Source organism: Dioscorea cayenensis, chromosome 17 (assembly GCF_009730915.1).
Source record: "Dioscorea cayenensis subsp. rotundata cultivar TDr96_F1 chromosome 17, TDr96_F1_v2_PseudoChromosome.rev07_lg8_w22 25.fasta, whole genome shotgun sequence".
Classification (NCBI taxonomy): domain Eukaryota; kingdom Viridiplantae; phylum Streptophyta; class Magnoliopsida; order Dioscoreales; family Dioscoreaceae; genus Dioscorea; species Dioscorea cayenensis.
The window spans coordinates 15,509,357-15,524,229 of NC_052487.1; the positions used below are offsets into that span (position 1 = coordinate 15,509,357).

Below are 14,873 nucleotides of genomic sequence, written 5' to 3' on the forward strand. Positions count from 1 at the left end.
TTTTTTTTTTTTCTTTTTTCTTTTTTTGGCAGAAACGATGCATTTAATTGGCAGATATGTTCAGCTTTCAATCATACTTTTACATTGTATCAATATCTTAATTTCTAATATACCAAAAATAGTCAAACTTGAATAAAATGAAGGCAAGCTCAGAATTAAAAGTTAATTTGAGCTTGTGCTTAATTTTACGCAAGAATTTCACCAAATCTGAAATGACTATGTTTCCCAGTGATTGGAAAGCATGCAATCATCCTGAAACCAGCCATTTCCTGGAGACATTTGCAATTAACTAATGAAATCTAAAGAAACCAAATTTGCTGTCCAGTTTGCAATCATCATTCACTGAAAAAAATAAGGGTCCATACTTTGAAGTCCAATGGAGAGCTAACACACTTCAAATTATAATTAATGTACAGACATCTGCCCAAGTTTAATAATCTGTTAATTCTAAATCAAGATTAGAAAATATATAAGCATCTGGTCCTGGTGAATGACGCCCTGTACAGTCTTCAAATCTTTCTTTTGCACAATGCTAACAATGAAGTTTTCATATAAATAATAAATGTCCGCAAAGCATAATTTCTCGGAAGAATGCTTCACCAAACTTGATGGCAAGGATCATGTAGAAAGGGCATTCAACCAGACAACCCAATTCTAGAAAATTATTTATTATGCCTCATTCAGGCAACTAAAGACAACAAGACAATTGAAATTTAAATGTCAAAAACTTGATCAAATTCTTTTAACTGGTTCATCTCACCACCAGAATAAGTTAATGTCATTTGCATATTCAACATGAATAGTTCTCTACAGTAACAATCATATGGGAATGATGTAATCAGATATAATCTGTAAAACTAAATCTGGCTTGCTATGAATTGGGGGTTATCATGCTCTATCATAAAAGATTCAATTTGGCAGTACCTTTAGTATATACTGACGTGCATCATTGAGGAACTTCTCATAGTCTTTTCGTTTGGCATGGAAGGCGTCTTTCGCCTTCTTTAACAAAGCCTTTTCTCTTAGAATATCTTCAGCCAGCCTCTCTTTTTTCCATTGCAAAACCTTCATTTTCTCCCGTGTCTCGTGAATCTCCTTTGGTCTGGTTGGTTTTCCAAAACTTGTTGGAAATCTTAATATGTCGTCCTTCCTAAAATCATGTCCATTAATAGGCATTATCAATAATTTAAAGACACTATATAATAAACTTATATTATCTTCTATATATGACTAGTACTATGAACCTGTCTTTGATACCATGTTAATACAATTCAAAACATGAAAATAAACTATTGATAGAAAGGATGTAATCTCCAAACCAAATGAGTAGTCTTTCATACAAAAACACAATTGAGACACAACTCTTTTTAAATAAGAGTAGGAATCCAAAATTCATTAATACCCTTATACTTTAAAGACATACTTCTAACATTTTATACATACCACCCGTCACATTATGGGTGCTAGCCATACCCACCTTAACCATAAGGAGGTGAATACCGAAGGCGAGCTTTGTAAAGAAATAACAACTCATACTTGACAAAATTAAGACAAATACACGTTAAACTAAAGATATTAAGCATAATAAACATTTTGTTATTATAGATGAGACAATCTAGTTTTAATTTACTTAATTTCCTTGGAAGATATAGATGGCAAGTGCATTGTAGAATTGATCAGATCGTGTCTTCATGGATTCAAAACAAAGATGGATTCTAGTAATTTACAAAATCAAATAAATACACCTACTATTTGATAGGTATCAATATTTCATCATTAAATAAAGAAAATTTTATAACAATTTTGATTCCTTACCAAATACTATTAAATATTAGTATTCCTTACTGTGTGAATAATTTTACATTTATGATAATATATTTCTAAAATCATTGAGGTTTAGAGGCCAGGCATATAACAAAAGAATTTTAATCTCGATTACAATTGTACTTTCCAACTTATTCAATTTTTCTATTAACAAAAGTACCATTGATTGGGAAAAACTAACCACCTCATGAATTAAATATACTCTAATAAAATAAATAAATAAATAATTAGGACACCGTAGCACCCATCTATTGTTAATTCTTTTGTCTGCACTAAAATATTAAATGTTCATCATAAAAGGGTATAAATGGACATTGGAAACAAGCATATGGACTACACATAACACATTTAAGCAAAGAATACAAATATGTCCATATCCACACCCAAACAACTTTATGTATTTATCATCACAAAGGGCCACAAATATGGCCACAAATTAGAAAAACCTGCATATCTGCATAAAAAAATTTTATAGACTGCTGCCCAATTAACTTCCAGAAATGTTAAATATACTTAGGAATGAGCTCAATACAAAGCAAAATTCTTGATTGCTCAACATCCTATACATTACTCAAAAAAATTGCCATGGGCATTCCCTTTTTTCTATTCTTATTGCTATCTCAAATAAGATTGTTGCAAACACACAAACTTTATCAAAGAAAATCTAATCACAAGATTGCAAGTTCAGCATAGGCCTTAATGTAAGCAAATAATTTGGTTCACTAATATGTAACAGAATACTTGTAGGCCTTCCATAGAGGCATGAGAACTGAACATCTAATAGGGACAATCTCCCAATATTTTGGGAATATGTGTATTTGGCATAAACTATCAAAAATTTGATTCGCTTGCTACAAATGTAAATCAATACTATCAAAAAGAATGAAGTTCATTATAAAATAATCACGACCAAAATTATGTCAATTGTTTACCTCGCCCCAAGATAAAAAAGACCATTGGTTTTAATCATTCCCCCATCTAAAGAAATAGCACCGTCACTTATGCAAGGCATTGCAAGCTCCATCTCAGCCCTGCTTCTATATACTTGTGAGTAGGAAAACAGGTTATAAAATAAGGTTTCCCTTAGACCATGGCCATTGACTGTGAGACAACTTAAGTGATCATCATCCAAATCAATCATGTTTACTGCAAAACCTAGAAAACCTGGTGGGCATTTGCCATCTGGTAATCTCGGCTTTGGAAAATCAAGTCTCTTTTGTGGATCACCAGCTAAAAATCCACCAGGATATGCTCTGCAAAATTAGAAGCAAATTATGATGCCAAAAGGCAATTGAACAAGTAAAGAAGATTGATTTATCCAGAGGTGAAATTGACGACAACCATACTTCCAATTACTCAAAAGTTTTATGAGACGATAAATTTCCATGCAGGATATTCAATGAAGGAAAATGATAGTCAAAACTTTGACCTTAAATTTTCAAGACTGATGGCAAGAAATCTTCCCTCAAGGAGTCTGCCAATTGACGGTCCAAGACCATGAAGGCCAAAATTCTTGTCAATCATGCCTTCTTTGTCATACTTTTCAAGGGCCTTTATGCCTTCAAAAGTCTTGCAAACAACACCCAACATGGTTTCTGAACCCAAGTATTCAGATAAAAGCCTAAACAAATAAAATCAAATTTTAATAAATGATCGAAATATAGAACTACTTTTGGTATGATTGAGAAGAATAACCTGCTAAGATTCTCGTCCTTTACACTTCCAAGTGTAACAACAACACCAACAACATCCTTTGTCAATGGTAACTTTGATGCTTGAGATACATGACGAATTCTCAGCTGGCATATTATGCCAGCTGCTGTTTTCTCCTTCTCCAGTATGTGTTCGATTGTATGCTTCATAGTTTGAATCTGACATTCATGGTTGCTTGTTTCTTCATTTACATGAGATATATCATATACCGCAAGTTCAGGTTCAGCTGCAAATCCTAATATCAGTACCTTGAATACTAATTACCTGTGCATAATTTATTTGCTATGCTACATAGAATAGAAAATAAAAAAGTTTGGTCTCTGACATATTCTAACATTTAAATACAAATAGGATTCTACATTAAAAAAAAAGGCATGCCAAGCAATTCGTAATAGTGTAAATGGTATGGCATGGCACATGAAATTTTCAAGTAGCAAATATTTTTCAAGATTAACAATATCACTTGTGCAAATTCTTTGGCAATCATTACAACTAATGAGCCTTTTAAAAAATGATAATTTGGGTTTAACCTTGTAAGTCAATAACTGATTCAGAGAGAGTGCTCATCTCAGCATTGAGAAATGCCAGATTTTTCTCATGATAATTAACTTTCAGCCCAAGATCTTGTAAATCAGCATCCACTTTCTGTTAGAAAAATAAACAAGAGAAGCTCATTAGGTACTGCATTTTGGGTCCACAGGATGTTTTCTAATATAACTTCAGCCTAACTTGCTTGATCATACAAATGATGACACCAAAACCACAAATCTCGTACCTCTAAAGCTCACAGAAAACAGAATATCTGACAATGGAGAGATAATAATGAGATAAAAGACATAAGCTAGTGACACTAAATACTATGATTTTACCAACCTCAGAACTGCTTATCATTGACTCTATCTTTTGAGGATCTTCCTCCATTCAACTTTCAGGCAGTAGAAAGCAACTATTTCCACCGATGAGCTCCACAGCTAGCAAGCTGCATCCACGCATACAAAGAGTGCACCATGAGAATCTTATACATATACTTCTAGCAGGTAGCAATACAGTAGGCAGTACATCTGTGGTCCAGAAAACTTTGTGGCTCTCATTGATAAAAACAGGTGGCAGGATGGATTACTGCCAATGGCAAGAAATTTTTAAATAAAATGACAGAATTTCTACTAGTAAGTTATTTGTTCAGGAGATTTCATGTACTATGCACTATTAAAATATCACATCCACCATGACAAGCATTTGTGTTATAATTGGCACAACACTATAACTTTTCAGATTCTACCATTGGCTGGTGAGCATGAATATTCATGCTGGTTTCTTTTCATAGATCTCAAACACTAACATTATGTGTTGATTATCCCATTGTCCTGCTGCACTCATTGTTGAGAGCCTTTTATTAGAGAATGGAATTTTGGATCACATCTTTTGTTTTTGTGAATTGTTAAACTATCCAAATCATAAGATGGCCTTCTAAAAAGTTTTCAATCTCTTATAAACATGAAATTGACAATGGCCAACCTTAAATATAATTATTTCTATAAATCATTGGCTTTTTAACATGAATTCAAATCAGTAATTACTTGTGATTTTTGTTAAAATCCAAAACAAACAAGTGTATTTTAGTGAGAAAGAATAGCCTTTCACACTAAAATACAATCAACGCACAACTCTATCTAAATAAAAGTAGGATTAGAGTTTTTTAAACTTAAATCAAAAGACATTAATGCCCTTATACTTTAAACATATATTATTACTCTAACATCCCCCTCATACTATTTACAGAGTAGAAATAAAAATACTATCTTGATTGCTCACAATTCAGTTTATCACAATGAAAAGGTGATGGCATAGATCAATGCTATGCTTCAGTGGAGAATCTAGCAACAACTCCTGTTTCTTGCTTTTCCGAGAGACCAGAAAAATATCCCAAATAAAAAAATGAACCAATAGTGGAACGATGATCCATGAAATCTCCGACCCAATTTGCATCACAAAAGGTATCTAAAGCCAAAGATGAACATGAAAGGAATAATAATACATAATAATATGTGCCTTGGAAGGATTAAACAACTTGAAGCAGAACAAAATTGACTACTAACATGTACAACAAACTGTATATTAGGGCGAGTGACGTGAGATCCACTACATTCAGTTTGAGATAACATATCACCTTGAGCTAATAAGGTGATTTCAATCCCAAGAAAATAACTTAAATGGCCAAAATCTTTTATTTCAAATAACTTTGCAAGGTGATCCTTAAGAGAGGTAATACCATCCAAGTCATCTCCACTAATAATCATATCATCCACATACAAAAGCAAAAGAATTTTGCCACGAGAAGAGCTATAAGTGAATAAAACTAAATCATAAGTTGAGTTAATAAAGCCAAGTTGGAGTAATGCTGAACTGAACTTCTCAAGCCAAGCAAGAAGCGCTTGTTTGAGACCATAAAGTCATTTACAAGACAGCATAAGTGTTTCTTAGCGCAGGGAAAGCCTATGGAAGGACATGTTAGATCCAAACCAAACATATTATCTAAGCCTGATTCAACGCAAAAGTTTAAGGTGATAAGATGACACTTCTTGTTCAGATACCCCCTATAGGTAAAGTTATGTGTTGATCAGTAAATATATTAGACAAGACATTAGCCCACGTCCAATACATCATTGTAGTTACCTAAGAATAGACTGAGTAAGACTGATATGGAACATATTACACCCCTGGCCACAACCATGATCTCAAGTACAACCACACTGTGCACAAGAGTTCTTCCAATGCCTCTTTTTCATGGCAATAACTACACTTATTTGAAATGATTTTAAACATACGTTTGGTTGTGAGTTGAATGTGACCTATATTAACGACAACAACAGCAGAATTTTAAGATTTATGAATACTAAAAATGGGAGACAGAGTCAAAACGAATCTTTCGGCAATTAATTCACTCATAGCTACACCAATAATAGACAGGAATATGCGATATAATAGAGAATGCTTGACAGACTCAAAATCTTCTTGTAACCCCATCAACAATTAAGTCAAATGGTGTTTTCTCTATATTTGAGAAAGGCTACATTTGCTTGCAACCGATAAGCTTCATAAGTGTTAATCAATCCCATAACATACTTAATTTGGTATAAAAATCTTAAATAGAAGAAACCTTAGTGAGCAGCTCGTATTTGCTCATGTAATTGACATACTTTGTCATAATTATCATGCATATATAAATTTGTTAGAAAATCCTATGCAGACTTAGCAGTAGAAATTTTTGATAATTGAAAACCGATATCCTATTCCTAGGTGACAATACACCGCTCTTATAGACACTTTTAGAGATTAGATAAAGCTTCTATAGAACTATCATACTTTGTATCAAGTATAAGCATAACTAAAGATCCATTAATATACATCAACATACTTTATCCATCAAGAAAATTTGTCATCATATAATTACTCTAATTTCATCATGAAACTCCATGCAAAAACAAATCCTTCCAAAGAACTGCTACAATGTCAAAAAGTATCGCTTCTGCTACAGTGCCACACCACAGCACCACAACCAAGATTCCTTTTCTTTCTTCGAACCCTAGTCTTGATACCATGTTAATGCAATCCAAAATAAGTGAACAAACTATTTAAGGAAAGAATATAATATTCAAACAAAAAAAAATAGACTTTCACACTATATATAATTGAGGCATAACTCTCCTTAAGTAAAGTAGGATTAGGATTTTCTAAACTTAACCAAAAAGCCATTAAAACCCTTATAATTTAAACATATATATTATTACTCTAGCAATTTCCATTCGAATAGTATTAGGGTATTTTTCCATGTCAAAGATATAAAACCATGAAAACTACATTTCTAATATAAATAGCTGACCCCTTCTAATATGTCACAATAACCTCACCCCTTCAGTAATTGACAAAGAATCTTGCTGAAAATTTCACTTTCCACAAAAGCGCAACTGACTTTAAGTATGTGATAAAATACTTCTAAAAGCAGAGGCAAAAATTTAAATTGTTTCTGTCATGTTTGAAAAATATTACAAAAGAGTAGACTGTGCATGCTCATCACGTACCTAGCTTCGGAAATGATATACAACACTAGTTACATGGTATATACAAGTTTCAAATCTTTAGAATAAAGCATATTCACCGATCACTAACAAAAATTGCAAAAATACAAGTACTTATATAACTAATAATATGCTCCCATCTCTAGTAGTATAAATATGAATCTTAATTCTGTATGACCAAAAAATAACCAACATAAGTGCTGCAATTATAAATAATACACCTGAAACAAATCAATGGAAACTGATCTGCAGCGGAACTTGGAGTTTATAGAGAAAAATAGGTTTTGCAGATTGATCCACTCACATAATACTCCATCCAATTCCTGCTAACATATTATTCGCTAATCTAAAATAAACACAACCACTAAGACAATGCTCCAACAATCCTAATTTTCTTAAAACGTCCCCAACATCATCTCTTTCACAACACAGATATATAAATTCCCAAAAGCATATCATCACTATATACATAACTTCTTCATTGCTCACCAACTAAAGAAAACTCTTTGGCTAATTTAAATCCTGAAACAAGTGTTAAACGAGGCACCTGCTGAACAAATCAGGGGCCTCAGGTGCTTGACATGGTAATCAAGTATTAGAAAGAGACAAATTCAGATAAATGCATATCAAGTGAAGAGAGGAGCGGATTGAGGGAAGAAAGAAGAAAGAAAGGAAAAGAAGGACCTGAATCGGCGCTTGAAGGAATTGCGGAGGCTGGCGGAGGAAGGTCGGAGAAGAGTTTGCTGAATGTGTGAATGAACATAGCCATTTTTGTCTCTTCTCTGTCACGTGGAACTCACGTGAATAATTTAAATTTTCTCACAGAGAATTTTCTAATTAATATATTAATAGTGTTTTTACATGCATGCCCCTCAACCATCCTAAAAAAGAGCTGAGAGAGTAATTTTTTCTACTAAGAAATTAGGTAGAATACCCAAATTGATCCCTGTATTATTTGAAATGTGTCATTTTAGTCCCTCTCGTTTTATTTGCCCTTACAAGATCCTTTTTATTGTTTCAAAGAGTAAAATCAAGTCCCGATCTTAACGGACATGTGATTTTCCGTCCATAAAAGCTGACATGGCGTTTATATATATATTTTATTAATAAAATATTATTTCCACCATCATGTCATGTGCTGGTTTTCTCACCGACTCTTCCCGTGCCTCCAGTTCTACAATTAAAAAAACAATGAAGAGAGGGAGAGATGGGAAGAGAGAGGATAGTTTTCAAATATTCCTGTTGTAACCAACTGACGATGAAGAGCATTCTGATCGGCGTGGCGACGGAGCTCCGGGCGAGGAAAACATGCAAGATAGTTTGAATCGGAGTTTCCAATTTGGCTAGTGTTTTTTTTTCTCGCTTTTAGTACTAAAAATCGTTTGGCTTGGTTTTGAGATGCAGGACTTGGGAAGCTAAAGAGGAAGGTGCGCAGCTGAGAATAGATGGACGTGTGAGTGATGTGAGCAATGTTGAGCGGTGGGCAGAGTTGTTTTGCTCATCACCAGGCGGTGAGGGTAGAGGGGAAATGACACGTGAGGAGTGGGATACTTGAATGGGCTCTCTGCCTTTGTGTTGTGGGTTTTGAGCTCTTGTTTGCACAGAGCGTTTGATGTTGATAACTAAGTTTGTTCATAACCAATTGAGAAGAAGAGATCCCTCTCTTTCTTTCTAGTCTCTCTCTCCATCTCTTTCTCTTCTCTCTTTTCAGTCATCCATGTATGTGTTTATATGTGAAGGAAGGAACATGGTGTGATTTGATATGGATGAAAAATAATTCTAATGTTTCATGCTTGATGTTTTTTTCTTTTTCTCTTTTCGCTAATGTTTCATGCCATATGTCTGAATTTGAATGGTGAATTTTGGCATGAGCATATTGGCGACGGCGGTTGTGGATGCAGAATTGCGGTCGCCGACGGTGACTACGATTGCGTTGCCGACAGTGACGGCGGTTAATGATGGCGACGAAGGGGGTATCCTTAGTGTGCATGAAGAGCCATCCTATGTGTAGAGAAAATTTGGCTGATATTTCTTGCGCGATGACGACGGCGATGACGGCACGACTGCAACGATGAAACCATGGCAACGACGCCAGCGGGTGGGACGATGATGATGGTTTTAGCGTTGGATAAAAATTAATTTAAAAGTTAATTTTCATTTAAGTTTTGGATCTTATCCAAATTTGACCCAGATTAGGTTTTTCAAAATTTAAGAAATAATATTTTAATAATATATTATATATAAGTGCCATGTCAGCTTTTATGGACGGAAAACCACATGTCCGTTAAGGTCGGGACTTGATTTTACTCTTTGAAACAATAAAAGGATCTTGTAAGGGCAAATAAAACGAGAGGGACTAAAAAGGCACATTTCAAATAATACAGGGATCAATTTGGGTATTCTACCAAGAAATTAATATATGATTTCAGAGTTATTTCTAAATTTTAATTAATAAATCAATAATGTTTTCAAACACACACCCCTCTGACATCATATAAAGGGTTGAGATTCTTACCTCTATTAGAGGTGTAAATGAGCCAAGCTACAAGTGAGCTACTCGAGATCGGCTCAGTCAGTGCTCGAATTCGATTCGATTTTTCACGAGCCGAGCCGAGCCGAGCTCGAGCCCAAACATACTCAGCTCGTGAGATTCACGAGCCTAAACGAGATCATATGTATAATATTAAATTATTTATATATTAATTACAAAAATATATAATTATATAACTATATTAAATAACTTACATTATATATATTATCCTAACTCGAGCTTAAACGAGCCGAGCTCGAGCACAAAAAAAAAAATGGCTCGAATAAGCTTGAGCCGAGCTCGAGCCTTCGAATAATATACTCGAGCCTGATGATACTCGGCTCGGCTCAGCTCATTTACAGCTCTAACCTCTATACATTAAAGGGTTGAGAAATTTGGTAAAGTCTGGGTAAAGTTTAGGGATTCCACTCGTATAATTTTGAATATCATATAAAATCAATATAAGAGCTTTTTTCACTTAACACCCCTGGAAGGTAAGGAAATTGCTTACCATACTCTTGACAAAACTATGATACTTGCTCCACAGGTAATTGTAACTAGAAAATGACATTTTTCGGAGCAATTGGTAGTATTTGTAATACATTAAAAAAAACTATAATTTGCTCATAATTCATTTGAATGTTTTTTTTTTCTTTTTCTTATTAGGTCCTCTCTAAATAATAATCATCTTACAAGAATTTTTTTTAATTTGATTTTTATTTAATTTTATTTTTAAAAAAAAAAATGGATAAACCACTTTATTAACACTAAAAATAAGTTCTTAGAATAGGCGTGATACAAGAAATAACCTCATAAAAACAATAACAAGACAGAAATCCACTATGTGCGGAGCATACTAATTAAAAACATTAATGAAGTGACAAGAGAGTATGAAAACTAAGAGGCTGAGGTGGTGTTTGGTTCTGGGAAGTGAGTTCGAAAGTGATGGAAGTGGCTAACTTCCTGACACTTCCATGTGTTTGGTTTATGGAAGATAGTCCAAAAGTAAGAATTCCCACTTCAGTATTTTCACTTCCACTTAAAAATTTTGGAAGTGGGAGTTTAACGGGGTTTTCTAGTATTCATGGAAGTGGGATTTCCTTGAAAGTCATGTTTCTCATGCTTTGCTAGTCGCACTTTGAGAAATACTTTCCTCTTGCCTACTTGAGAATTTTCATCTCCATCTCGCTTTGCTCGTCACCATCACCACACCTTCGCCACTTGCAAGTTATAAACGGTAAGCATTAGTGCCTTGCTTAACTCCATCACTATTCTTCTTCCTTTATCCTTACTAATGCTCTTCCTCACTCCACTCTAAACTTTCATAATTTTCTTGTTTCAAGCTCCTTTGGGTTTGAAATCATGATTTTCTTTAGATAAAAGTGTCTTTTTTCTAGATCTATGTTTTCTTAGGTTTTAGTTAATGTTTTGCTTAGATTTTTTCAAATCTGTGTGTTTGTTCATGAAATTAATTCTATATGCTTGTAGCTATGTGTTTTTTTCTTTAGAAATTGATTAAGGATCAGGATTTATTTCTTTAAAAAAAAATCCAACAATAAAATAGTAGAAGAAGATGAACAGTGGATCTAATTCTCATGTTCTTGTGAGTATAAAATCAGTTTCTTTTCCTATATTGCATCAATATGTAATTATAATAGTTTATTAGTTTTCATTGGTTATAGCTTTCTTAATTGTTTTTAAATATGGAGTCCTGGTTTTGTTGTTTTCTTATTCATTTGGCAACTATTCTAGTCAGTGAGAATAGCAGTTACTGAGAGGAAATCTTTGATGCTAGTCATAGAATATTTAATAGGGGTACACATGCAAATTATCTTAAGCAAAGTTTTATAATCCCTGGCATAAAAAGTCTTATGTAAGAACTAAACTTCTTTAAATTACTACAATGCATTCCTTATCAAAGTACCCATTGATTGACTTAAAGTAGATGTGCACGCAAGTGTACTCGCCAATCGAAGTAATACATGCAAATATCAAAGTCGAATCCACAGAGACTAGATATTACTAGTACTACCTTTATTTTCTATAGCCAACCAGAATAAAGATCATGTTCACGTCTAGAATCAAAAGAAAACAATAAAACAAACAAGAGACCGAATCAAACAAAGCAAGGAACTGAACGCAATGAATAAAGTAGTGCCCGGATCAATTACACTTGGGAATTTAATAAGTAAGATGATTGCAATTCAATAGAGATTAAACCTTAGCTAACCCGAACAAAGGAAATCAAAAACACACCAAGTGCTTTCTCAAAACTCCCTAGTGTCTAATCCTATGCTAAAGGTGGAAGTGAATATCTCCTACTCCTATCCTCGCACAATTGTAATGAGCTCTAGGATCTCCATGTCAAGAATTGGGGATAAACCACCGAAATTCCAATCAAAAGGTATATAGCGCTCTTACTATCTCTAGCGATCATTAGTGTTAATGATAAACACCTAAATGTATGTATTGTATACATATAAATTTTGTACTATTTATCTGTATTTTGATAAATCAATGCCCTTTTGTGGTTTAATTGATTCCATTTGTGTTAAAGGTCTCAAAAAAGCCTAAGTGAGCTTGACAATGTAATTCATGAAGAAATCAGCAACGGAAATGATGTTTTAGAGCTTCGGGGATTGTAGCAATCACTATAGCAAGTACTATAGCACGGAGGACTGAAGAAATAACAAAGCGTCCATTTTTCCTTGTGGGCAACCTTGCAACCAACCTTGCAGCCATGGGAATGCTTGCAAGCCAGCTGGAGAAATTGCATACCTACTATTGCAGTAGGTTTACTATATCAAAGGTATTGTATCAGGTACTTAGCACTTTACTAAAATTTCGGCAGAAATTCGAGGGGCTTGCAGCTATCCTTGCACGCACAAGCCAGGCAGTGAAGACATCCCGAGATGACTTTTAATAGAAGGCTAGGGTATTTTCCTTGGGATCATCATCTTCTACCTTAAGCTCTCCAGCCCCCCAAGGCTTGATCCGAGGTGGAGAACCACAATTGAAAATGGTTTTGAGGTGGAAATCTACAGGAGAAGCATACTCCGGCAAGGTCCTCCCTTGATCTCACTTGTAGGAGCTTGAAGATGATGAGGGAAGCCACCCCATTGTGGAGTTCGTGGAAGCTTTCCACACGATCCGACATGCCATTCGGCTTCTAGAGTTCAAGAGAGTTTTTATTATATTTGTTTTAGTTGTTCCCATGATATTGAGCTTTGTACTTTTCTGTATGGACGGTTAAACCCCAAGGTCTCCGGGTGCCGGTGAACCTTGGGTGACTTGCTTGTTTGAATATTTTTGTTACTTCTAATGAATATGGTTTGATTTGTGGTTCAAGCTTTGTGTTCATTGTTGTGTTGGATTGCATGAGAACTCTGTCGTTCAACTTCTAGGTTGTAGTTGGTTGCGTGACCAACACTCTTGTACTAGATTCACTTAGCTTGAAAGGGATTCATGTTCTAATACGTCATGAACATCGGGTATTCTGTACACCTCCAGTCTTTATGGTTGAACCTAGGTATTGTGTTTGACCCTAATTAGAGACTTCCCTAAGCGTACTGCAATCGTAGGAGGATTTGGTCAGAAGAGATTTTGGACTAACACTTGTATAGGATCAGGGGTTAATCGCCAAGACCTTCGAGGTTAACCCACTTTAGGTCGTCTCTTAACCCAAAATCGACATTGCATTGTAATTCTAGCATCCTCCTAGCTTTAATAATCCTGAGGGGATCCGTACCCATGACCATCTTTATCCTTAGGTTTTCCACTCATTCATCCCAACATGTAGACACTTCATTTAAATTCTCTATAATCTCTCCAATAGCTTAGAACACTCGCACTCAAATTTGTAGGCTAGACAACAAGTAAAGAGGAAGTAAGGGTAGCTCCTTAGCCCCATGGAATACGACCCCTGGGTCACGCACATGGTACTACTTGATGAGTCCGTGCACTTGTGGGAGTTCACATCAGTTAAATTCTCATCCAAGTGTGATCTATTCGTAAGGATCTCTCAATACACAAAAGAAATCATAATGGTAGAGCCACACCTTTCGATATGTAAAACCAATAATAAAAACAAGGATGAATCCGGAAGTGAAAGGTAAATATAAATTAAAAGCAATCCCAAGCTTCATCAATCCGAGCACCCAAGGAAGTTAGTCCTCCATGGGGCTCATATTCATCAATACAAAATAAATCTCAATCTCTAGAACCTTAAACATTTAATAATAACCCCCTTCTCAATGTCTTGTGGTTGGAGATGATGTGAGTCTCTATTGTCAACAATGGATCATCTCTTTGGTGACTCTTGTGAACTCCTCTTTCAATCCTTCAAAGCTCTCTTCAACCATAGCCAATGGTCTTTAGAACCTTTCCTCCCAAATTCTGCCAAAACTTAAAAATCTCTCAATCTTCTATTTATACTTACAGGGCTCGACTGGAACATGAGCAAGTACATGGACGTGTACCTTGCCCGTGTAACTCTTATGAAAAAGTTCAAAAATCGTAAGCCTCATTGTACCCGAGCTGTTGTACATGACTATATAGTTCGGTCTTTGGCCATGTATCTCCCAGGTTTTCTTCTTATCTTATTCTTTAGTTACATGCCCATGCACCCTTTCTTCTTCCTGTGCTCTTATCAGGGATGCGCTCTTTAATCTTTCAAATGCATATGGCCATGTAATTGGTTTACATGGCCGTGTTCTTCTCTATAGGGAGCA

General features: G+C 34.9%; 1 protein-coding gene across 2 annotated transcripts; it reads right to left on the reverse strand.

Moving 5' to 3' along the window:
- Positions 1–706: 706 nt before the first annotated feature.
- On the reverse strand, positions 707–8,374 carry LOC120279955 (protein DEFECTIVE IN MERISTEM SILENCING 3-like). 2 transcript variants are annotated; one of them, XM_039286643.1, is made up of 7 exons: positions 8,298–8,374; positions 4,411–4,516; positions 4,068–4,182; positions 3,520–3,763; positions 3,254–3,445; positions 2,757–3,077; positions 707–1,150 (listed from the first exon to the last, which is right to left on the reverse strand). In XM_039286643.1, exons 2-7 carry the CDS (start codon positions 4,456–4,458, stop codon positions 910–912), a joined length of 1,161 nt encoding a protein of 386 aa, XP_039142577.1. In that variant the 5' UTR covers positions 4,459–4,516; positions 8,298–8,374; the 3' UTR covers positions 707–909. The 2 variants fall into 2 exon arrangements, with proteins under 2 accessions (XP_039142577.1, XP_039142578.1); XM_039286644.1 differs by lacking the exon at positions 8,298–8,374 and adding an exon at positions 4,313–4,339 and having other exon boundaries at positions 4,411–4,508.
- Positions 8,375–14,873: the final 6,499 nt, after the last annotated feature.

Bases quoted from the DNA above. Each gene is read 5' to 3' on its own strand.
- LOC120279955 (XM_039286643.1), bottom strand. From the start codon at position 4,458: ATGGAGGAAGATCCTCAAAAGATAGAGTCAATGATAAGCAGTTCTGAG. The intron at 3,764-4,067 runs GTTAAACCCAAA...TAGGATTTGCAG, and splicing joins ATCAGTTATTGACTTACAAG to CTGAACCTGAACTTGCGGTA. The intron at 3,078-3,253 runs GTCAAAGTTTTG...CTAATTTTGCAG, and splicing joins ATCAGTCTTGAAAATTTAAG to AGCATATCCTGGTGGATTTT.